Consider the following 25,958-nt stretch of genomic DNA (forward strand, 5'->3'; position numbering starts at 1 on the left):
TCTTTAAGTAAAGTAAGCATGATACATACCACTCTTAAAAATGCATTACAGAGACACTTGTTAGAGGAATATTAAGTACATGGTCTTGAGGATATAAAGCCCATAGCAAAGACATTAAAAGCTTTCAAGTGGTCTGGTGTGTCACATTTTCAATATTCTGCACTACGACTTTACTTTTATATGTAGCAGGATCTTTAATTGTAGTACGATCTTTAACAATACAGGTAACTAATGTTTAGTAGCTTCCAGCAGTTACTTTAAATTTTAAGTAGGTAACTAATAGTCCTTCAGGAGTGAAAAGGAAAAATTTTTCTTACCTTTAGGTGCCACTTGTAGAAACTGCTTATGAAGTGTATGAAGTTGTGAAATAGTGAGAGTACCACTTCCAGAGGTTTCTATGTGTGGAACATGTGGTGAAGGAACAGGGTCAGGAATCACTTTTACATCACTGCTGATAAAGAAATCTGTTTCTTCTAAAGTAATTTCATACTGGATTTTGCTAGAACTCTCAATATGATGTCGTGCAACCTCAATCAGCTTTTCAATGCTGTGAAAGTGTAAATGCAGAAAACAATGAATACTTTTAGTACACAATGTTAATAACTTAGGTTCAAATTATAACATGTTTACACTTTAACAGCTTTCCTGACGCAAGGATTACAAATCCTCTGTGTAAATTCTGTACTCATCAAAATCATTATGAAGTGTACTCCTCCTCTGGCAGCAAGAAATCTTTTAACTGTGGTTACAAATTTATACAAAGGCAGATCTGAGCCACAGAAGAGACCTGATGGAAAAATATGAAAAGATAAGACTTAATTTATTCCATAAATTTTATAGGGGTGGAGCATACATATTCCATCTGTAATTACCTTTTAGCCTATTTCAATACTTTGTCTTCCGCTTTGCCCCTAAATCTTAGATGTACAAAGCGCTTTCTAGAGTAGCATTGTGCAGGGGCATACGAACTCCTGTATCTAGTGTAATAAGTACAATTTATACAGGGAAAGACATCAGCTGCCTATAACATTTAACTAGACATAGATTTGGCCTGGGGTGCCAGGTCAAAGGACATCATGTCCTGTAAATATTGTGGCTTTGGTAGCACTTGCTGTCAGGAGAGCAAATAAAACTGTCTGGAATGCAGAGCTCAGCCTCTTTGAGCTATTTAGAGCCTTCACATCCTACATTCATGCCCCTTGTCTTGGGCTGTTCTGACACAGATCAACTAGCACTGTCCCAGGTATGCTTTGCTCGAAAAGTTAGTACAGGCTAGAAACATTTTCCAAAACACAAAGCGACCCCATTCTTTTAGACAGTAAAATCCTTTCACGATATGGACATAGGCCATTTTATACCTGATGGCTTAAGTGTCATAGAGTGGTCCCAAAAACATTTTATTTACTAGGACAGAAAAATTGTGAAGAATTTTTTTTAAGGGACCTTGAAATAATTTTGAGAAATGTTATACATGGTGGTAATAACAGTACATGGAATTTTCCAGTATGTGTAAAGCTCAGAAAACAACCCCACAATTCAAAGTGACGGAAGCCACTGAAATGATATAGAGGCTTCTGCTAAATGGAATAACTGGTGTCTGCTGATGCTTGTAAATCTCGTAAATCTGTAGTCTAGAAAAACAGCAGAACTGATAATTACCTCTACTGCTGCCAGCAGAACCTTCTAATCATCCATGAAATGAGTTATTACCATTCAGTTATTTAAGATAAAATTAAATTCCAGTTCATGAAATGAAATTATTATTTTCTACATATTTTTTTCAAATTATTCGCTTCTATGTAAACAAGTATCTTCACTAGCATAGTTTAGTTTGAGAAGAAAAGGTTCCTGTTTCAAATGGTGTATACATTACCTGGACATTTCTGCCAAGAACCTGGATCCAAGCCACTTTTCCATATCTTTGTAAGTCTCTTCTGCTTTTACTGTTAGCTCTTCAACAAATTCTAAAGCTTTTTCTTTTATAAGTTCTAGTCGAGATTTTGTGGCTACCTCTGTTTAAACAGTAATGTCATAATATTTAATATTTATAAATTCTCAGTCTTAAGTATCTGAAGTTTAACATGTTAGCCTGGTTTTAGGCAGTAAAATATTTATTTAATTTCTCATACTCTTGAACAAATTATTTTTCAGAATCACCCCTACTACACCATGTATTTTACAAAAGTGTGTCTTCTGTAAGCATCAGAATTCACAAGGTAACAAATATCTTAATAAAACTAATACAGAGGTGCAGGAGATGTTTAAGTAGACAGTGACATTGAACTGAATTAACACTATGCAGCAACAGACCTAGAAGCTTAAGGATGCAAGTGTGAGTACCTTGTTATGGATAAATTTTAAAGAAAACACATCTAAGTCATTATGTATGTTAATGACAATAAAAGTTTGCTTTTCTGTTTCTATTCTCCAGCCCTTTAAAACTAACCTCATAGGTTTTGCTCCAAGCTTCCTGCATATGACTATTTTATACCCTAAAACTCAGGTTGCATTAGAAAAAGTTTGGTTAGTAGCACTAAGAAATAATTCACTTCTACCAAAATTACATATAGACTATTTACACACAACTTTTAAAAACATTAAGAATTTAATGATTTTTAGTTTTCAAAATTGGAAGAACTGAGAAAAAAAATTACTCTCTCACTGAGAGGCTAATCTTTAAAAAAAATGGAACTAAAAAGACAACAAACGGGAACAAGTCAGCAATGTCCAAAGTGAAAAGGATGCCAACTGTATCAAACAGCTAAGGTAGTGTATTAAGAGACACATGGAACAGGTATTGAAAGATTTCCAAAGCCTTTAAAAAGAAGAGTAAGAAAAGAGGACCGGTAGCTAGAGATTATTTTCAATCCTGAAGGCAAATTCAGTATTTGACTTGATTTTTCCTTGATATTTAACCTTCGGTACTGCAGAATATTTTAAGTGATCAATATTATATAGTAATTGGTACAGTAACTTCAAAGTTAAAGACTTAAATTATTTACATTATAATCCTTATTCTGTACACTACTAAGTTCTCAAAATATTTAGGTTTGGGGCTGAAACTTTCTTTAGGCAACCAATGTAGAAAGATGGACCCTGAAAAATATAAGGCATGTCCTTTTAATGTTATTTCTTCGTCACAGTAGAATGCAACTCTGCACACTTTTTGTTTTGAGCAAGAAAGAGTTTATGCTCAAAATTTTAAAAATAGAATGGATTTGCGTCTCACAGAGGGTTGTTTTATTTGATGGCAAAGACATAAAAGTAAAGATTCTAAGCAACTGAAAGTACCTTGGAGGATGCTTTGTGCCCGTCTAATCACCTTTCTTTAATACAGTTTAAAGCTGCCTTATTTATGACTTCTCTGCATTTTCTTTGAGTAGCTGTTATCAGTATGTTACGAAGTGTACAACAATTTTTGTCTCCCTGCATTTTCAGAATCAGGTACTGCACAGTTCACTGATAAAGCTGCTCTCTTCACAGCAGCAGATTAAAAGGCAAGGCACTTGGATGCAACAAAGAAATGGAATATGAAATCTACATAAAAAACTTAGCTACTATCCACAACTAGTGACTTTGCTAGTTTCTATGTATCTGTATAACCAAAGCACAAGCATCCAATTACCATAGCTGCAAGTGAAACTGTGATCCTCAAATGTAACAGCAATGTGCCTGTGCAATTATGAAATATAGCTCAATATGTTTAGTCTTCCTTAGGTTCTTATCTTGGCTTTTTTATTGAATATAAGATGAAAATGAAGCAACCTCAAGAAATCAAAATGTGTCAATGAATCACTAAAATTTATCTTCATACTATTAAGAACTCCAAAGTTACTGCCATTCCTCTCCTCATTATCCCCAAATCTTAGAATATTTATTCCTAAACTGCTTTTGGACTAAACCGTGTTAAGAGTGGTAGGTGTACAAGCATTCGGTCTGGTGTGGACCTAAAGAAGCCTTATGAATTTGTGTTTTGTTCATTAACTGCTGTTTTCCCTCTACTTTTGATAATAAACAGTCTGCAAAAGTTAGCCTGCCAAGGAGATAACATACATGATGATGGGCTTGCCAAGCGTTGCCAAACAGAATCTCTAACAGCTAGGTTTTATTTTCCTTTTAGCAAGAAAGAGGTCTTTTTCTTCTAGTCTAAATCCATCTTCAAAAAAAAATTTCAACCCATTTTCAGTTTGTGACTTCTGTTTTTCAGACATCTACTTTTGGCTGAAATTGACCACTTGGCTTTGAAGTTATTGGGTAAGATGGACAAAGAGACAGAACAACCAAACAACACATAGTTTTTTGAAAGGTCTGTCTGGAAAGGAGTTTAGAAGAACGAACAAAATCTGTGTCTTGCTTCTTGAATCCCATACAGCTTGAGGAAGAGGGAAACAGAGAGAAGCTCACCAATGAAACATATAATCACTAACAAATTCTTTCCCAGATCAAAACATTTCAAATATTGAGTTCAATTCAATTGAATATAGAAGAGTGGCTAACCACCTGAGAAACTTATTCTCTCATGATGAATGCTTGCTTAGTCATCAAAAATGAAATTAAATGACATGAAAGAGAAGAGAACAAAAAGAAGAATGAAAAATATATTTCTATTTTAAATATATTTACCAAAAAATCACTGATTACTACCACCCTAAAAAAATTCCTAGTTTCTCCAGATGCTCCTTTCTCTCCCCTCCTTTTTCTTACTTATAGATCCATTTTCCCTGGAGTTTCTGTCTCTTTTTGACTATTACACTACCTAAATTAGGAATAACAATCACCCCCCCAATATAAGTAACCAAATAGTAACATACCCTCATGTTTCAAAGCACTGAAATATTCTTGCTTTATTTTAAGTGTCAGTTCTTGTCTCTTTAATTCTTCTGGGGTTATAGGAACTGGACTGACTTCAACCACAGATGCGGTAGAAGGTGGTCCTGCAGGAAAACAGACCTCTCAGTCTTTGGACTTTGCTGATAAGTTTGTGTCAGTACAGAAGCATTCGCAACACAGTGCAGTTTTTTAAATGAAAAATGGCACTTTCCAGCCTACTTGATGTGATCATTTATGAGAATACAAAGGTGGTTAGTCAGGTGTCTTATGTCAACATAATATATTTAGATTTCTTCAAATGGGATTTACATCTGCAAGACATGCTAAGGTTAACACTGCATAAAATTACTCCAGCATATACAACTACATTAAAATTGGTTAAAATATCATGCTAAAATATATTTCTGAATGGAAAATCATGACTGAGTAGGTGTGCCTCCATTGTGATCCTAGATGGTCAAAATATCCTCTTTTGACACCAAAATCTACCAATTTATCACAATCAGCACATAAATAAACCTCTTTTGGAATGATAACTGTTCTTTCAAATTCAAGTTTGGTAAACTGTAGTAAAAATGTTATGTTAGTAAATATCTTTGGTTACCATCAAACCAGTGAAAAGAATGATAATGGTATTTTTAAAATAATATGTCAGAAGGAAAAAAAAGACAGGTATGTTATTTCATGCCTTTCTAAATCATTCTGTCAGCTGCTTTTGCAGCTTGTTTTAACTGACCTATCTATGAACAAACACTGTAAAGGTATTTTACTGTGTTTTTAAAGATTATGTAAAACTCTAGTCACAACACTTTGACAATTACTGAAAAATATTAGAATATCTGTAAATGCTTTGTCCTAGAAGAAGAGCAGATGGAGCTGTTATAGAAAAAAATAATGACATCTGCATGATACATAAGATCAATAAAAAGTAAATGGTCAAACCTAGAAGTGATAAAATTACATGTGATAAGTTGTATCACTCTGTTACTAGCATATAGCTGTATCCTAGGGAATTCTGTTACAGAAGCACTACAGTAACACTGTATTTGGCATGAAATCAAAGTTGATAAATCAGTTACAGATACATCAGTTGATACTTCATGTTCTACAAGGAGGAATGCTCAGCTGAGTTCTAGTTGCAGTTCTGTCACTTTACAGTTTTGTGTTTTCAGGTAAGTCACCTAGTACTAGGTCTGAAGAAAAATTTAGTTCCAAGAAGCAACCCACAAACCCCAACCTAGCCACTTAGCATACAATAGGTGATAGCTGCTGATTTTTTATCACAAAGCTTTCCTAGAAATCTGAAAATCTGCTATTCTCTTGGCTGGACTGAGAAGCTAAGCATACATCTAAGGCTCCCTGGGGCTCACAAATTAGGTATCCATGTGGCTAAGTATTTACAGGGCTATACTTGTTCAGGGTACTATGAGCAGAATCAACCAGAGTACGAGCACTGAGTATAGTGCAAATAAAATATCTATCAAAGAAAAAAAGTCAGCTACTGTATGGATTATAACTTTGCAGTTACAGCTCTCTCACTTGGAAATGGAGTACCTGAATTTCAGGCTACCCTCATGCCCACAGGGCTTGAGCCTCTCTCTTCCTATGTAGAATGTCTTTACAAAAGATAGACGGTTTAGGCTACTAGCCTTGCTTCCTGCTGGAGCTATGACATTTTGCAGAAAGAAGTGGAAGTTACTTAAACCACTACCTGCTCAAGGAAGTATTTATGGAAAAATGTATAAACAGCATTGCATGCCAGAATTCCCTCCAGCAGACTGCCTGAATTGCTGGGCTAAAGAGATAGGGTTTTTAGGTCTGTCTCTCTTGTGCAAACAAATTTTGTACTCTCACCTGGTTGGGTAGATTCTTGCCAGGCCTATGAGCAGGATCTACCTCAATGGGAGTCTGCTTTTTTTTCAGGACTACATATGCTGTTAGATTTCATGTTCTTTACTTACACCATGTTACGGTTATCTATAAAAATGGTGTACCTTGATAGATCCATGCTACTATATGGCTGATTAATTAATTTCAAAATAACTTGGGGTATTGGATAATGTATGCATTTTATTCCAGTACTTTTATTACAATATTTGAAATATTTTGACTTATGGCTGGAAAGTAGGCAGAATTTAATGGAATTTTATTTAATTTGATAAACTACTTTTGGCTATTCAATTCCAAAACAGCATATGGAGAAAAATTCATATTTACTTTTTATGTTCTATTTAGAATATTTGTTCCTACATAATAGAAATGACAACACATATCATTAAATAAATGCAATTGCCATTCAAAAGCCTCTGCACTCCTTTAGCACTATCAGCTTTTCACATTGATATGTCACATTTGACATTCCAAAAGAGAAAATAATTTGAAATTAAATGTCTTGGCTTACTCTCTTCTGTATTACTCACATATTTACATTTCAGTAATTTCAAGCACGGCTAAAACAAAGTCTGCATTTCAATTACCTTTCTTTTTAGTAGATGATTTGGGAGAAAGATTTTTGGCATCTTTGGTATCTTTCCTGGCAGTTTTGCCTGCCAGTGTCTGTGAAGATTTCAGATCTTCTTTCAGTTCTAGCTGCTGACGTTCTTTTTCTTCCTCCATTTCTTTAGACTGTATTTCAGCTGTTACCTTGACATGCATAGTCACACATAGTAAAGCACATAGTATCAACACTATGGAATTACTGTTTTAAACAGCCTGTACTTGCTGAAAGTACTTGCTGAGACATACACACATAAATAAAACAAAGGAGATATTTTAACTAATTAAATTGATTACATTTTGATTGTCAAAAATAAAATTCTGTAGAAAAAATGCAAGACAGATAGTGGTTCTAATTCTTGTAACCTATTACCTGTACTCAAGGAAAAAGTGAGAAATAGAAGAATCAACAGTATGCAAAGCAAGACTACAGTTGCACCGCAAGGGTGCGGAAATTCACTTATTTTAAAATGATCAAAGAGAAAAGAAAAAGCGAACCTAGAGACCAACCATTTGAAAAGCCCACCTAATTTACTTTTAGTTATATACAAAAAAGAATGTAACAATAGCATCTGAAGTTGTGAAAGGTTTGAGCACACATTGCATCACAGGATAAAATGTGTCCCTGTTCTCATGCTTCTATTGAGGGATAAAGGGAGAGTTTATAATGGAAGAAGTAGATATATACAGTCAACATTCAAAGTATTTCTCTCAGTAATGGAATGAAAGGGTCAGTCATAAATACAGAGGTGCTGATAATACACAGATTCCAGCATCTTCCTCATACAAACACAAACCTATTCAATGGAAATATCAGTAGTGGAGCAAAAGGCATGAAATTGAGATACATAGTGCGAAGGCTGTGTGTTTAGGCTGCCTACTGAATGGGAGGCTTTGACTGTCTGATCCAGAAATGTTAAAGTAAATAAAACATTCCTCACCATGTTCGATACCGCTGTTACTGCTGTTTGCCATGTATCAGTAATAAGATTTTCATCTTTCCGAAAAGAAGCCACTCCATTTTCAAAATTCTCATCCTTAGCACTCTTCTGCAGAGTTCCCTTGCTTTTTGACTTCATAATATTTATTTCTGGTGAAGGCAGTTTCCAAGAAACTAGAGGAATTCTTAAAAATAAAATACAAGGTATAATTCACACCTCTCTTTATAAAAAGTGTTAATTTATCACTACATTGGAGAATATGTTAAGAGAATGAGAACGCTATGTTCAAAATTTGCCATAGCAACAGAAAAGGGACAAACTTTCCTTACGACCAAAAGTGGTGAAATGTGTAGATGACAAGAAAACTGTCTAGTTTAACTACAGAAGCTAAGCAATAATAATAGACGGGTAAAACTACATCAAATGATTGTGTGATCTGCTGATATGTTCCACACAGGATAGAAGCATAGCTTCATTACTCAGATAATTTCTAAATGAACTGTAAGCATTAAAAAAACCAGGGGTCATTATTGACAGCATTTTGATATTGTGAAATTATTTGAGGGCATTCCTCACCTTTTAATACGGCATTCAGTTCTGTGCATCTTTTTAGGCTGCTTTGATTTCTATTTGTCATTACATAACCCATTTATTAAGGTTTGTTGGTGCAAATTTTAAACCTGTTAATGTGCCATAATAATATTTAACTTAGTTATGTGAGGATTGTGCTGGAAACTGTCAGCAACACGGAGGGAAGTAGGAAACATTTCTAGAGAAGATTTCTTTCTAAGGCAGCTTTTAAAATATTTTATAATTCAGAGATGCATTAGTGAAATTTATATAGATAAATCAGTAAAAAATCAGGGGTAAAATAAACCTATAAGATGATTCAAGATTCATCATTTGACTATAATCCTACTTTAAAATTCTTATTTCCCTGTCCTTTGAAATACACACACATGTATTTCCACATACACCCACAAAGCTATCAGTGCATTGTATTTGTTGATATTTGTATAATTTAATAATGAATTTCTACCTCCTTGATTTCCTTTGATCTTCTTTCTGCTCTACATCAATAATATCTAACAATGGGATTCTAGTAAAATCTTGACCATCATCTGTTGGGATTTTTCCTTCCATTGCCCTATAATAGTCATGAAGAAGTCTCTTTGTATCTTGGAAACGATCCACTTCAACCTCAAGAAGAAAGGACAGGAAGATTGCAATTCAAAACAAATTTCTGTTACATTTTTAAAAACATGTTACCAGAAGCAACTCTAAATCCTAACAGTCTGAGGGAGAGCAACAATCATAACCATATTTGTTTGAAAATTTATAGTGTATACAATGCATGCTTCTACTTGCATCTGTGTCTTCATACTGGTATTTCTAAGGATTAATAAAAATCTTCATTGTTAGAATAGGAAAATTATTTAGAATAAATAATGTTTGATGCATTAAATTTAATTACAATATATTTTGATGCATATGTATTTCTATAGTAGCAAGTGTATTAGCACCAACAAATTATAGGGATCTTTCTTTTCAAAAGAAATAAAATCCTTAATAGCATAAAATAAAAAGGGTTAAGTGATGGGAGAAAATTTTAAAAGCCGTGCAGTTTTTCTGGACCGAAGAAAGCAACAGACTTTACACATCTAAGTGTCTTGAAGATCTTTTTGTGTGAATCATCTTGGAAGAAATCAAGTAAGATTCAAAAAACATTTAACACCTGTCACATCTTGATTTATTGATACAGTACAGTGTTAGTTTCTAACTGACAAAACACTACAAAATATTCATGGGAAAATGCACAAAACCACATTCACAAGACAAAGGATAAAACCTTTGTGGTGTAAACCAGCACTTATCCATGAGTTAAGGAGAAAATATGTTCTAGTATAACAGTGCGTACACAGAAAGGTGGAAAGAAATCTGATAAACGGCATTTATACAAATCTATGTGTTTATACAGTAACAGAGCCACCTGTGGATTATATGTAACTTACCACAGAAAAACCCACAGACAGAGAGCTCAATACCAAAAAAGCCTATTTTTGGCTGCTTCTCAAAGAAAGCCATAACATAAAGATACAGTTATCATATTTTTAGTGCTGTAGCTTTAGCATTAATAATTCATTTATTTTGGAGAGTATACACTAAGTAAAGAAAGTAAAAATTGTTTCCTTTGCATTTTTCTTTAGGAAATTAAAAGCTTATATATGTTTAATACATGCATTTGTAATTTTAAGAGGCTATTCTTCATATTCACACAAGACAGATCAAAACAGATTCATAGTGAATCTCCTCTGGACAGCATCATACATGTCCATGAAATTCTGCTAGAAGAAAATTAGGATTGCAAAGTTATACATGAATATGAAAGGAGGAAAATAGAGATTCAAGCTCAGCAGTATTACTTTAATTTGGCTCCCCTATCCATATAATTCAAGATACGTATTTTTTAAATACTCAGTCCTACAAATAACCTAATTACAGGATGAACGTGGTTCAGTTAGTCAGCAGTTATTTGACATTTCAACCTCTCTCCTTAGTTGGTGGCCGTAAGTCTTTATTTAGGGCATTATTTAGACTCTTTGAAAACAGAGTTAATAATTTCCTTACTATAGCAACTGACTACTTCACAAATGTTATTTAAATTACCACAACACTTATATGACATAAGAGTTGGTTCCCTTGTTTATTAAACATATGAAAGTAACACGGAGAATTAAAGGGCAGGAAGCCCACCCTAAGCTGCTTAGGCCCTATTTTTCAGTCAAATTAGCATTACGTGGCATGTGTTTAAAACATTGTTTTCATTGTCTTCTTTAAAGTTGCCAAAACTTTCACAGAAGAGTCACTCAGTTTACAAAAAAGCCTGTCTAGTCTAGTCTATTCCAGTCCAGTCCAGCCTTAAACCAAATTTACGCACCTAGAACAGCAGTCACAGGGAAATCTTACTTTACTTCAGGAACTGAAATAATCAATGGTCAGGCTGAATGAGAGGAAAGGCTTAATGTGGGGGAAGGGAGAGCTAACTAATTGAAGACAGTCTCTTGAAAACTAAATAAATTAGATAAGTGAAATCTGGGTCATATTTGAATCGATTTTCTCAAGAGCAACAAATGACATCACATTCTGAAAAACATTCCTTGCAAGTTTTTTCTTCATTCTGTAGGTAAAATTTCAAGCCACCTTGGTGAAGTTACAACTGAAACGATTTTGTGATATGGGAAATACAGGACAACTGTAACAGCAAGTGGGTCTACAACAGCAGTGAACTATGTAATTTGCAAATTAAGAGCAGAGGTCAATATGATCACAGAAGGATAAACAGCTCTAACATTTCTGTTACAAAACTCTGATGATTCACCGGACTGATAAAATTGCAAAAAGTAGCACTATACACTGCAAATTGAAAGTTTGGGGGGTTGGACAATAACAATGGTGTTTTTCTTAACCTTTTCTGCATGTCAAACAGTTAAATGTATGGAGTGTCTACTTTTTGTCTCTTAACTTTCTAAGTGAATTCAGAAGAGGCATGAACATTTGTTTATCTAATTCTCAATCCCTCACATATTTGGAGCCAACCATATAAAATTCCTCTGAGGCTTATTGTCTCCAAATCTAATTCATTGTTGCATTGCATTTCAGACTCTGTAGTAGATCCATACCTGCATAAGTGAAAAGAAATGGTTCATTGCAATCCCCCTATGATCTGGTAACCAGCCATCATTCATGATATCAGTACGTTCCTGCTCTGCTTCTTCCCTTCTGTTATCACAGATATCCCAGAGAAGATCTCTGAGGTCCTAAAACACAAAATCAAATATAAGAAATAACTATGAAAGAAAACTTAAATATCTTTTTTTATTTATTATTAAAAATACATATTTTTTGCCTGTCCATAGGGCATCTTCCAAATTGGGGCTTTTTCTTTATTGTTGTAAATGTCAAAGCCTGGTCAATAAGTCATGTGATTACAGAAACCTGACAGAAAGTAGCTTTGAAAATGTGTTAGAGAGAAGAATACAAAGTATGAGATCAATATGTAGGCTGCCTTGCTTTCCTCAGGCAGAGAAGACGTATCTAAGCTAGACAAAGATGTGAGAATATGAATAGCTAAGCTCTCAACTGCATCAACAACTTTCCACTTGAATGGTTTGCTAATACAGTTGTAAGAAGAATACTCTAAGGGATGTGCAATATGAAAAATTCTGAGAAAATTATGTCAGAGTTCAAGTGTTCTTCCAATTTGGATAGCTCCATGCCATTTAACTTTCTTAATAACTAAGGGCTCTTCAACAAGCCACTATATCTAACAGCAGCACTATGTGGCTCACTGACAGCACTGAAGACCTACTGAGCATACAATATGCACGCAAACCCTCTGTTCACCATTACCATCTTTGCATGGAAATAGTGTGACAGACCTCTATGTAGCAAGAGGTGATGGGAAGAGAAGAGTGCTGTTAAATGCAGTGCTAAGGTAGGCTAAGATGGACTGTTTCTCGGGCTCCAAGCAGTTCTACCTCACCTGACCTGTTTCAGGATAAAGAGAAAAGGTGTTTCAGGCTACTAGCCCTGCAACAAAGAGCTTACGTGAAGAGCTTAGGCTTCAGGCAATAAGTGATTCCATATTCACCAGGTCTTGGGCTCAGCCTGATGTGTCAGATCCTGTCTGTTTCTCTCCTGCTGTTGAAAGACCAGATAAATCCAGTTGTCCTCTGTTGGACAAAAGCCACAGGGAAGCTGACAGATGAGTAGTCATTAGGCTACCTAACACATCAGTGTAGCGAAGGTGAAGGCTATCAGATATTCATGGTTGTTCACATTGTAGGATATACATGTAAGTATATGCTACTGAGTAAAAAAGATATAAGCATACGACTTTATCTATTTTGCAGTGGTGGGTTGACCTTGGCCAGCTGCCAGGTGTCCACCAAGCTGTTCTATCACTCCCCCACCTCGCAGGACAGGGGGAGAAAATATGATGGAAAAATTTGTGGTTCAAGATAATGATAGGGAGATCACTTACCCATTACTATCACCTGCAAAACAGACTTGACTTGGGGAAATTAATTTAATTTATTGCCAATTAAAAACAGACCAGAACAATGAGAAACAGAATAAAACTAAAACCACCTTTCCCCATCCCTTCTTCCCAGTCTCATCTTCACTCCTGACTCTTCTACCTCCTGCCCTCCAAGTGGCACAGGGAGGATGGGGAATGGGGAGTTGCAGTGAGTTCATTATGCATTGTCTCTGCCACTCCTTCCTCGTCACGCTCTTCAACTCCTCCAGTGTGTGGTCCCTCTCATGGGATACAATCCTTCATAAACATCTCCAGCGTCGGTCCTTCCCATGGTCAGCAGTTCTTCAAGAACTGCTCGAGTGTGGGTCCTTTCTATGTGTGCAGTTTTTCAGGATTGTACTGCTCCAGTGAGGGTCCCCCATGGGCCACAGGTCCTACCAGAAAACCTGCTCCTGCATGGGCTCCTCTCTACGGGCTGCAGGAGGTATGCTCCGGTGTGGGATCTCCACAGGCTGCCGCTCCCTTCAGGGAACATCGATCGGCTCCAGCATGAGGTCCTCCACGGGCTGCAGGATGGATATCCGCTCCACTGTGGTTCTCCACAGGCTGCAGCAGAACAACCTGCATCACCACAGTCTTCACAGGCTGCAGGGGATTCTCTGCTCTGGTGCCTGCACGTCTCCTTCTCCTCCTTCTTCACTGACCTTGGTGACTGCATAGCTGTTCCTCTCACATTTTCTCACTCCTCTGTCACAGCTGCCATGCAATGTTTTTTACTATTTCTTAAATATGCTATCACAGAGGTACCACCACCATCACTGGTTGGCTCAGCTTTGGCCAGCAGCAGGTCTAATTTGGAGTCAGCTGATAGTGGCTCTGTTTGACATGGGGGCAGCCCCTGATGTCTTCTCACAGAAGCCATCTCTGCAGACTCTTTGCTATCATAACCTTGCCGTATAAATCCAATACTATACAAACAAAATAAACTGGTGTTTTGTACAAACTGATGTATAGCTCTTTCCAGTACCTTCCTGAGACATGTAAGGAGAAGCATTTTCTTCTTTGTCCCCATGTTATTCAAGTCACAGTTTTGATTTACTGTAAGCAGTGGAGATAACTGGAGAGGGAGACATTGAGTTGTCTTCCTCTGGGAGAAGCTAAAAGTATGTTTTATGTGTCTCTCCTTTTTCTCTCCCACCACTCTTCCTCTTTTCAAAGTGAAACAGCGTCTCTCTCCTTTCCTTGTACTCAGGTGTTGAAAAAAAGAAAAAATGGATGCATGTGCTAAGTCCTACTATCTCAAACAAGTAGTGGGAGCAAGAGACTGACTGTGTTTGATGGCAGCAATGGAGTGAGAGGGAAGTTGGAGAAATTGCTGAAAGACAGTGTAACAGAGATGGGCTGCTGAAGCATAATTTATTCACAATGATTCTGAGTTTGGATCTTTAGGATGCAAAAGCCTCGGCTGCCCTTTGGGCTTTAGGCCATTGAGGAATATTTCACACATCACAAAATAGGGTGGATTTTTACATTTTCCAGTTGATATCAGGGAAATTTGGTTTTCAGGTTTCACCTGGCACCTTCCAGTGCGGACAGTGTTTCAGAAAGGGCCCAGCTGAGAGGACAGAGTTGAGCAGTCTGGGAAAGCTGAAAATATTTGAGGAAAAACATTCCACAGATTATCACTCTTTTCATTTCCCCTGTCTCCTTTTTTATCATCAAGGAAGGATGGATGACAGAATTCTCACATTCAGGGAGGTACAATAGGCAGGGCTTTAAAGCATAGAGGAAGTATCATCTTCACATTAATCCAGAGGCTTGGGATTCACACAGAGTTCAGAAAGCTGAGAGGACAGAGTTGAGCAGTCTTGGAAAGCTGAAAATATTTGAGGAAAAAGCATTCCACAGATTATCACTCTTTTCATTTCCCCTGTCTCCTTTTTTATCATCAAGGAAGGATGGATGACAGAATTCTCACATTCAGGGAGGTACAATGGGCAGGGCTTTAAAGCATAGAGGAAGTATCATCTTCACATTAATCCAGAGGCTTGGGATTCACACAGAGTAGAATGGGTCATTTAGTTCTGTTCCAAACAGAAGTTCTGGAAATCATATATTTACTCCAAACTGCCTTACTTTCTGTGCTTAGCCTTATCACAATATCTGAGTCTCACTGCATTATATGGGACTATCACCTCCTCTCAACCTAATCTGAAATGGACAAAGTCAAACATGGATTTTTGTTATGAGTGAAAGGTCAAATATCTTAAATTTTAGCTTTCTAAAATATAAGGCAGTAGGATTCCAGTCTTTTTATAATTCCATTTAGTAGAAATTAGGAATAGGGATGATGACTTTTAGGTCTTGTACTTCATTCTATTGAAATAATGCTATAGAAAAAGGTCCAGTGCCTTTTCCGTCTCGGTGAATTCATCCATGATTCCACCAATCTTCTCTTCAACTAACAATGTTGTCAGCACTTTTTTCTCCCTTTTCTGGGAGCATTTCCTGATACGATTGCGACTAAAAATCATTATATGTTCTGAAATGGGAATCTGATAAATTCAAAGAGCTCTAATTCCTGCTTATGTGAAATCTAGCTCTGAACTTGTTAGGATCTTTATTCTTACGGATTTTTGTGAAGAACAACTCTCAGGACATGTATGACCTAGCAAAGATCTACCTGAGTCAAAACACTTCAAAGACATTCTCTCTATGTTCTATGAATCAGTTTTAGAAAATATATATTACCTTACATAATTAATGGAAAAACTAAATGACTGTCAAGATTTGTTAGAATGTGACAGAAAAGTCAAAACTTGTGACTAAAATCTCTGAAAACCTTAAAACATAAAGAAAAAAAAAGCAGAGAAATATTTCTTTTACGACATGTCAGAATACCACAGTATAACCTAAAAAAAAGAAGCAACGTAAGAAAGGTACAGCCAAAAGCCAGAGAAATAGTTGTGAAGAACACTTTATGTACAAGAGGAAGTGAAATAGTTTAAGAGAAGTGGTAAAATGGAAAAAAAAAAGTAAATAATGATATAATTCATGTTACATCAAGCTTATATACAATGAAATAATGCTTTAGGGTATATTACAACTTTTGCCATTTACTTACAGTAACTCTTTGGTGTAGTTCTGCTTTTATTTCCTCATCTTCTCGCAGGTCATCAGCAATTGAATTAAAATCTGATTGCCACTGAGATACAAACTCCTGCTTAAGATCTGGACACTTCAAATAATCTTGGAATCTTTTTCTATAAATTATGGTAAAAATAATTCTAGTGTTAAAAGACATACAGAATGGCACAGGCAAAATACAAAATACTAGTATTATTGTAATAACTTACTATTTCTACTCACCTAATGTCTGCTAAGTAATGAATCACAGAGTGCTGTTCATCCCTTAGACATCGAAGTATAGTTTTGATGGTATTCATATATGCGTTTTCTACCATTTCCCAGTAAGGTACTAAAAAACCAGGTATCTCCTGTGAATTTTTTAAAAAATCAGAGTTAATTGATACATTTCTTGGTAACTCATTTAGCTGTGGCATTAGCAAATATAAGAAAGATTATTTCATGGAATCGTATTAGTGATTTTTTTTTTCACTATGTATTTCTTTTGATTTAAAACTATTTACAACTGATTATATACACTGTAACAACATACAGTTTATCCTGTGCATTTCTTTGGAAAAAAGTGGCAGTACTCAAAATGAACGGGAAGTTCCAGTAGAATACTCCAATATCCGTGGTTTTGGATATGCTCAAAAATTAAATGAAGACACTAAGTGAGCATTTAAGTATCAATATTTGGTGGTACACAACTGTTGTAAAAATCTAAGCTGACTGTCTAGTGTTGCAAAAGTGACATTTGACTGACTGACTGACTCTCAAATGCAAAATAAAGCCCGTGGCCAGAGGAAATCCAGCATATGTGAGCTAACTGCAGTTACGAGGGCAAAACAGGTAAATATTAGGAAAGGAATTACAAAACAAAATACAAAGCATCATTATGCACCCTTCAAATCTGCATCTCAAATACTGCATGCAGCTCCATCTCCCCATCTCAAAAAATTTACAATAGAACTAGAACAGACAGACAGAAGACCAAGAATCATGATTGAACATATGAACGGCTCCGCATGAGGAGAGTTAAACAGATTATGATTGGATTGGAGAAGCAAAGCAAATTGAGCAAAACGGAAAAGTAATAGATGCATGTCACATCTTAAATACCTTCAGAGGGTGATTATAGAATTACTATTCATTGTATCTCACAATACAAGAACTAGGGTCACCAAATGACCCAAGCAAACAACACATTTAAAGGAAAGAAAAAGAAACATTTTTTTCAGAATAAGCATAATTATACAGGTTATATCATGGAGACCAAAAAGTAAATTGCTTCAAAAAAAAGCAACTAGACATAATCACAGAAGAAAATTCTATTGAGAGCTACTAAACACAAAGATGCAGATATAAAGTCGTATCAGGAAACCCTTAAATTTCAGATCATTGGAAACTAGGAAGAGGTCCTTGTGGAAAACACGTTACAAAAAGTATCGTAGGAGAAAGATCAGTGCACACTCTCCTCATTCTTACATTCTTGCTATGAGATCCACAACTGGTCCTTGCCAGAGACAGGAAACTGACCTAATAAGTCTATGCCAGTATTTCACGATATTAAAAAGTATTATTATTTTGGCATCCATATGCTATTCTTCAACATCATTGTGAAGAATTTAGAAAAAAACAATAATCAAAATTTTTAAGTGTGTTTCCTTATCTGATATATTTTAGTAGCAATTGTTATTTTTATTTTTAGATATTTATAATACTGTACTAGTGTATCTTCCACTGAAAAATATTGAAGAAAACAATGTGCAATGAGACAAAACATTTAGGTAGAATATGTATAAAATACTGAGAAAAATACATACTTTGATATCTAAGACTTTTAATCATGAATGAATGTACCTTGGGAAGATGTTCATCTACATAAATCCATTCATCTGATCCTGGTTCAATTGGTGGCGGTGCCACAGGAATGGGAGGAAGCAGATCTTGTTGTGTAACTGGTAAAACCTTTTTTCCTGGTGACATTTCTTGAGCAGACCCTTGTATATTAATGTACAATTAGTAATTTCAAATGTATTTTACATATCAATAAACAGAATTAGACACCTATACTACCCTGACAACTTCAAAATAATGGAACAGATTCAATATTTCATTACATAGGTGTTCTTCATCAAAAAATATACTAATCATATCAGTGATGCCATAGTTATAAAATCACTTTCCAGTTAAGCTTGTATTGTGCAGCACTGATACTTTCCTAGAACCATCTTGTGAGAGAAGCAGGAAGATAATGAATTAGTATGCATGGACATGAAACAAATTCTTTACCAGGTAAACTAAGGCCAGTGGTGCTCATACAGTTCTGAGATTCATTAAAACTATCAGGATTTCAAGGACTCCCTGCTTAATTAAAGAACAGTTGTAAACACAGCTTCCACGCTAGACTTGGGAACAAGAAACAAAAAAAACAACATTGAAGAAGAAACAAACAAATTGAGCTAAATTTCGCCTAATATGGAAAACACACCTTCCTCTGAGGAGAAGCTGAGAAGTAGGAAAGATGATGGATGGGAAAAAAGAAGAGACAGAAAAGATCATGTGGTAGAGAAAGAAACAAGTGAAAAACTACCCCTGCCAACATATAGTATAGCAAAATAATACTGAATGTGGTTAGCAGCTTCAGAGCACAATTCAATCCTAGGATATGAACTGATCTCTGAAAAGATATCAGCATCTCCTCAGTGACCATAGAAGGATCCTACAACAACTAGTTTTCCAAGCTAACATTAATTAACTGTTCAGAATCATGTGCATGAATTCTGGCCAGTTTTGCTGTGAATTTGAAAATATTCAAAGAAAATAAATAGGCTTGCATTAAGCCACTGTTGTAACAGTCATCTTTTTGTTTCAAAGAAGCTTAACATTTAAAGAACAGACGTGTTTTGTTTTATTTTAAGCATGACAAATCTACCTCTAAAAAACACTGTATTGCTGGGTGCTTCAATGGAAAAACTGCTATCATTCTCTTGATTTAAGTTTATAAAAAGAATTAAACTGTTGGCCACATAAAATATTCCAGCTACTTCAGCTTCTGCTAAACATTTTGAAAACCAATCTCTGGGTTTAGCCTTACCATGTCACTCCCAGAATGGTGCTTATGTCTGACTAATTAATACAAATTCTCATGCTCTGTTCTGCTTATATAAAACCAATAGTGAAGGACAGCTTGGAATCTATCAACATAAATATGACATTTGACATGATTATTTCTCCATAGGGAGCAAATAGTCCTTACAATACTTCTACAAGATAGCTTGATTCTAACCAGAAAATCTCAACTCCATTTGCATCAACAGGAATTTTGCCATTTACTGCAGCAGGGCTATGAATTATATCAAGCACAAAAACCCCCAATTCTAACCAGGTAGCTCTCTGAAAACGCTTCACCCAGTTTTCTGTCAGGTGTGATATTTCCAAGAATCTTTCCTGAACTGGAAACCTTGTGCAGGAGAAGTGGTCTAAACTTTTACTGTTAAGAGTACTTTTCAGGCTAACAATTTTTTTTTTTTTTGGTGGTAGAAGACACATCAAGACTTTCTTGTAATAACTATGAAGAAAAAACCTGGTTATTCAGAAGTCTACTAGCTTGCTTGATGCATCTTTTCCCTTGGATACTTCATCTTTTTTCATTTTTTATTTTTAAACAATTCTTTCCTTTTTGGTGATTAAGATGAAAAATGGAACAAAGATGCACCAAAACACATGTCAAAAACACTCCAAGTTATGCATGTTTTTAAACTGCTGCTGATAAATGAATATATGTTGATAACAGCAAGTTAGACTTTCTTATATCATTATGCTATCACATATGGTGAAGAATCTAGCTGTAATATTTAAACCAGGAAGAAAAGACTGAATTTAGTAATCCTTTACTTCATGGAATTTAAATAAATCTGGTTGACATTTTCTTTTAAATATTTAAAAATTTTTCCTCAAAAGATCTTAATAATTATGTGAAATTTGTCCATATGCTTTGAAAAGGTAAAAACACAACAGAAAAGTTCAGAGTTCTGGTGCAATTATCACTAACTTGCACATCCCCAAGGTCTTGTAGGGCCAGTGAAAATGTACGCTTCCATATAGTTTTATATATTATTAGTGTTATTTATAAAGAACAAAGTCTTTTCTGACTGAATCGCAAAAAAAAAAAGAACAGGAAAACTTACTTGTATTATGTTTTTTGGCAATTTCTTCCATTATAATGTCCTTCACTGTTTCACACATGAGACTTTCTTCTGTCTCTGCATTGACTTTCACTAGAATATTTTGATGGACTGAAAACCATTTCTCTAATTTTGGCCATGTGTCTAGAAAACCTGTAATTCTACAAAAATCATATTAATGTATAAAATTAAAATCTAACTATGGAAAATGAAACATTTTCCCAAATTAATAAAAAAAAAGAAAAAGCAAAACATCTAATTTAATCTAAAACAAATCCAGGCAATATTTTTTGCAAAATAATACTCCATCCACATCAAACCCTTCATTTTCAATACAGGAAAATTTTCAAAATTCTACTGTTAACTAGTCATATATATCTTACTCCCTCTTGTCACAAGCTAAACCTACTTTCTTATATCACAACTAAACCAATAATAGTCTGAAACAGTTAATAGTATGAAATATTTAGAAACAAAACTTGTTCTTGATTTTGCTCTTTATATAAAGTTAAACATCTAATGATTCAATAGAAAATACACAACTAATTGTTTTTTATAAATGTAAAAGTAGAAGATACCATTTTAGAAAATCTGAAATCAAGTGCATTTTACTCAAATGCAGTCAGAGGATGTGAGACATATCTCAAATATATGTATGCATAGATACATATATATATATATATATATACATATGGTTCATGCAATGTATGTCTGAAAAATAAATTCTCCTTGGAAGAATAACTTGGAAAGCAAAACACATAAATTTTTATCTTCTAGGATTATTTATATTGCACCAGAAATGAAAGTACTTTTTAGGCTCCATGTTAGAGAAACTCATAAACGAATTCTTAACATTAGGCATGTCAGTACTATCATGGATCACGTATGAGACTCAGATTAATTACATGCCTAAACATCTGGCTGAAGCAACTTTTTTGTACTTCATATAACATACCTATGTAGCACCTGGTCCCTGACTAAGTCAATCTTCTCTTCTAGGATTTCAGCATCTGAATTTTGTTTGTTGTTCCCCTGTTCAGTTTGAGATGACTTTGATTTATCGGCTGTGTGGAAAACAGCATATATAAGCATGTATCAAAAAAGGCAACTATGCAGGTAGTTATTCACTTGAAGTAAGAAAATTATTAAAAGAAAAATTTCAGTGTTCCTTGATCTTACATTTCTTCATTTAAAAACTGCATATCAAACTTCCTAAAAAAAAGGAAATTTAGAGAAAATCATAGAAATATAAAATTAAGCTGGAAAGGAACTGAAGACAGTGTCTCGTCTCTTCCTCTGTTTAAATGCATAGCCAATTATAGCACTAAAATTTCCTGATGGGTGCTTTGCAGTCATAGAAATCTCCAGTTGTAGAGAGGGAACATTCCTGTGGGCAGACTATTTCAGGTTTATCTATTCCAACAGTTAGAAGGTATTTTCCCAGTCTAATCTGAATCTTCCTTGAGGTAACTACTCATTTTCACATGGGCGGATATTCCACTGCATCAGAAAACAAGATGGAATGCCTTCTCTAAATCTAAAAAAACCTTAGATTGATTAGAAATAAGCCATTTTTTACAGATTTCTGATTTTTTTATTGTTCTTTGGACTCTTTCTAGCACCCCATTACATCTTATGAAATAAATTCTGTTTGGATTTCTGAGATAATATCATGTATTAGCACATTTTCAAAGTGTTTTAGCACACAAGATCTTTAAATTGACAAGAATTTCAAGTGTCTATATATTTATCTTCACCACATTGTTAGCAGAAGTTCTAATAACTTTGGTTTATCCTCACTCCTACCTATACATAAAAGCTAAAGGTAAATGGTGTTAATTTAAGCCATGCGCCATGTAAGTGTTGCAGTGAAAACAATGAAGAGGAATCTTCTTATAATTTGGACAATATAGGACATATTCATGAAGAGAACTTGTGTTTCACCAAAGCAAGTAAGGGCAATTAAAAATGTGTGGTCTGAAAGAGAAACAGCCCTCGAAAAGCCTTTGATGTCTTTGCCTTTGTTGGCCAAAACTGACAATTTCTGATTGTTCACTGGCTAACTGAAGACAAGACAAAAGCAGTAATCAATAGGGGATGAATGTTAGCACCCCCAGGGAATGGGTGTTGGCATATCCCTTTGTTTATCATTTCCTTTATCCCTTTCTAATCTGTCTCCTGGAGAAAAACACTGTTTACATATACTCATTTGTAAAGAGGCTTATTTCTGCATCTGCTGTAACGTGTATTTTCCAGCTGATGTTTTATGTGATATCTAACATCAGCCACTGTCCTATCTCAGCTCCAGCTGGAATTCAGTACAAATACAAACAAGCATATATACATGTACTTGCACACTTCTGATCTGCTTTTGACTGAAACAAACAAAAGTATCTGAAATAATCTGAAAGCATTCAAGGTGATAAAGCACAATTAATGTAAGTGATACTATGAGATGTAGAGAAATTGTGTAGTAATGGTATTTTGCTCCAATAAGTACAACTTACAGGTATACCTGGTAAATAATGTCTGGGATTACTTATACCTAGTCATGTGCTTTTAGACAGCTAAAGTTAAAAGAGGTCTTACAAATGGAGAAGAAAGCTGTCAAGAAACCTAAACAATTTCTAATCTCATAATTGTCAGAGGAAAATATAGATATTATATAATTTAGTATCTTTAATTAAAATATACGACTTGCTACTGTGTTGCAAACTACTCACAAGTTAGTCATTTCAGTATCATAACAATCATTACATTCCCCATACATCAGAACCTGCTTGTCATTTTACTTTGTTAAAAGTAGTTGGAAACTTACACTTCAAGTTAGCCACACGTTTCAGTACCACAGTGTTTGAAATATCCAATAATACAGAAACATCAAATGCAGGTGAGGTAACAGGAGGCTTGTTAGGGGTCCTGGGATCCATAACAAGTGAGAGCTTTCCAGAATTTGCATCTTTTGCTTCTGGATCAATCCCTGTATAGGCTTTTTCAAATAGTTTTGCCTGATTAATTGTCATTGGAAACCCATCCACAATCCACCCCTTCTCTGGTGGTGTTTGGCTAAAAGTAAATGAAAAACCAGAATTATACAGTGAATTGAGAGCATAATAACAACACCTAAAGAAGAGCTTGTCCTAGGAGTCTTTCATTCTGAATTCAGTATGTTAAATATCCTGATGAATACAGAATATGACAGACATATTTAAAACTTAAACTGCAAAATAATGGATTTTAAATCAGAAAAATAACATCAAGAGTAACTAGAAGTGAAAAACGCAAAAACAAAACCAATTTTTGCTGCCTTGATAAATAAAGTTTTCAAATACACTCTCCATATAGACTATGATCAGAGGTGTAATTTTACCATTTTCACTACTAACATTTGCACTGAAGTAACAAATAGCAAAATCTGTTTTGTAAATTTAAAATATAAGTTATACTACTCTGATTAGTATAATAAATAAATGATACTTGTGTGGGAACTTAAGTGCTAATTGCACATCAGTGTACTTCAGACAATTTTCTGTCAAACAAGAGTAGACAAAAATAAGTAACTTAACCGCTGAAGTATGAATGCTTGGATTACGCATTTCACAAAATCTAAAAGAAAAAACACTAACATGTGCTGAATAGCTTCCAACTAATCAACAAAATAGACACATTAGCTATATTTAATGACTATGTGATAGTAGTGTATATTTTTACTTACCTTCAGTAGTGTACAATAATGTCTATATAATTTAAGGCTAGACTCTACTGCCAGCATTCTACTATTAACATAAAATGAGCACTAACTAACTTCACTAATTAGCTCCACTTTCCAAGTAGAAGACACCGGTGTTCAAAAAATACCGTAATAAAGAGAAATGGCTGAATCTGGACTACAAGCTGGATAATTACATTCTAAATAACTGAGTTTAAAAAGCTATACAATTTCATACTTAATAGCTTCCAATAGGATGTCAATTAGTAATTCATCGGGAATACTTTTTCCTTTCTTCAGCAATTTCTGTGATGCAGCGCCAAGCTGGGCACGTACAGAGAGCTGTGGAAGAGTGCAGTGTAAGACTAATATGCTTATAATGTTCACAACACTCACTGTTAAAGTATGATTCTACTTTACATATTACATATTATTTATTTATTTATATTTAATGTTTATTGCATTCTTTATTTATATTTAATATCTATTGTTATCTATTAAGGAGAAATAGTTTCAAATTATGTAAAAAAATCCTAATTTAATTGAAATCTCCAACTGATTTCCATCATTACACCCATGAAAATGCCAGACAGAAACAAGGTTGAGACACAAAGGATATGAAGGTCAGGGAAAAAAAAAAAAAGTGTCTTACTTCTAAGCTTATTCTGATTTTCACTACTATATATCCACTGACGGTTTCCTTCAGCAGCATATAACTTCATTAGTTCTACAGGGATTCTTTTATATTTTAGCTGTCAAATTATTTTCCACTGAACAATCAAATCAAAGAGATCATTGCAGAATTAAGTATTTTTGAACATAAAGAAAAAAACTCGTGTCATAGGATGAATGATCTGCTTGGCAGCAGTAAGATCAGGAATACATTTTTGCTAATTCAGAAATAACATAGAAAGTACCATATCTTATGTGAGATTTAACAAGAAGATACAGAACTTCAACAATACGTACAACTCTAACCAACATACACAGGAACAGATTTTCATAATAAATTCTTTTCATATTTCATACAGAAGACTCTTGCAGTAATGTCAATAAATTAATCCAGAATGATGAAAAGCTATCACAACTTAAGTAATTTAACCATTTTAACTAAAGCATCTTTATAAAGTCGAAGCTGAAATTGGATTACAAACCTTGGATAGGCCATCCTGACTGTCATCTGATTTAAATTCTTGCCCAGATGGATCCTTTTTGACAGGACAACTGCCTAAAATAAGTACATTATAAAGTTTGACAATTCTATTACTATAATATTTATTACTATAGGTAAATACTAGAGGTATGTGCCTCATTATTGTTCTTTGAACAAACTAATACAGAAGATACATACAATTGTTAGAATCATAGGATCATTTACAAATTCAGGTTGGAAGCAACTTCTGGAGGTCACCTAGTTCAATTTTGACCTTCTGCTCAAAGTGGCATCAGCTAAAAGGTCAGATCAGGTTGCTCAGTTGTTTACCCAATGTGATCTTGAAAACCTCCAAGGATGGAGAATACACTACCTCTCCAGGCAATTTCTTTCAATGTTTGATGGTTTTCATGGGGAAAAAGGCCTTGTTTTATGTATAGTCAAAAGGGCAACAGGAAGGGCTTTGACAAGT

The 25,958-nt window shown here is 34.8% G+C and overlaps 1 protein-coding gene across 1 annotated transcript; it reads right to left on the reverse strand.

Annotated features, from left to right (window-relative positions):
* Positions 1-317: 317 nt before the first annotated feature.
* Positions 318-25,664, reverse strand: LOC104168993 (sperm flagellar protein 2-like; the record flags this gene model as incomplete). Its single annotated transcript, XM_009709796.1, has 15 exons — positions 318-547; positions 1,874-2,012; positions 4,812-4,934; positions 7,308-7,473; positions 8,268-8,451; positions 9,307-9,467; positions 11,948-12,085; positions 16,433-16,571; positions 16,678-16,805; positions 18,298-18,437; positions 20,628-20,785; positions 21,580-21,688; positions 23,443-23,690; positions 24,572-24,675; positions 25,488-25,664. Coding segments are annotated over 15 exons (2,344 nt in total), but the record flags the coding sequence as incomplete, so codon positions are not given.
* Between the last annotated feature and the right edge of the window lie 294 nt (positions 25,665-25,958).

The sequence above is a fragment of the Cariama cristata genome, unplaced genomic scaffold (genome assembly GCF_000690535.1).
Source record: "Cariama cristata isolate BGI_N322 unplaced genomic scaffold, ASM69053v1 scaffold8931, whole genome shotgun sequence".
In the NCBI taxonomy this organism is placed as follows: Eukaryota; Metazoa; Chordata; class Aves; order Cariamiformes; family Cariamidae; genus Cariama; species Cariama cristata.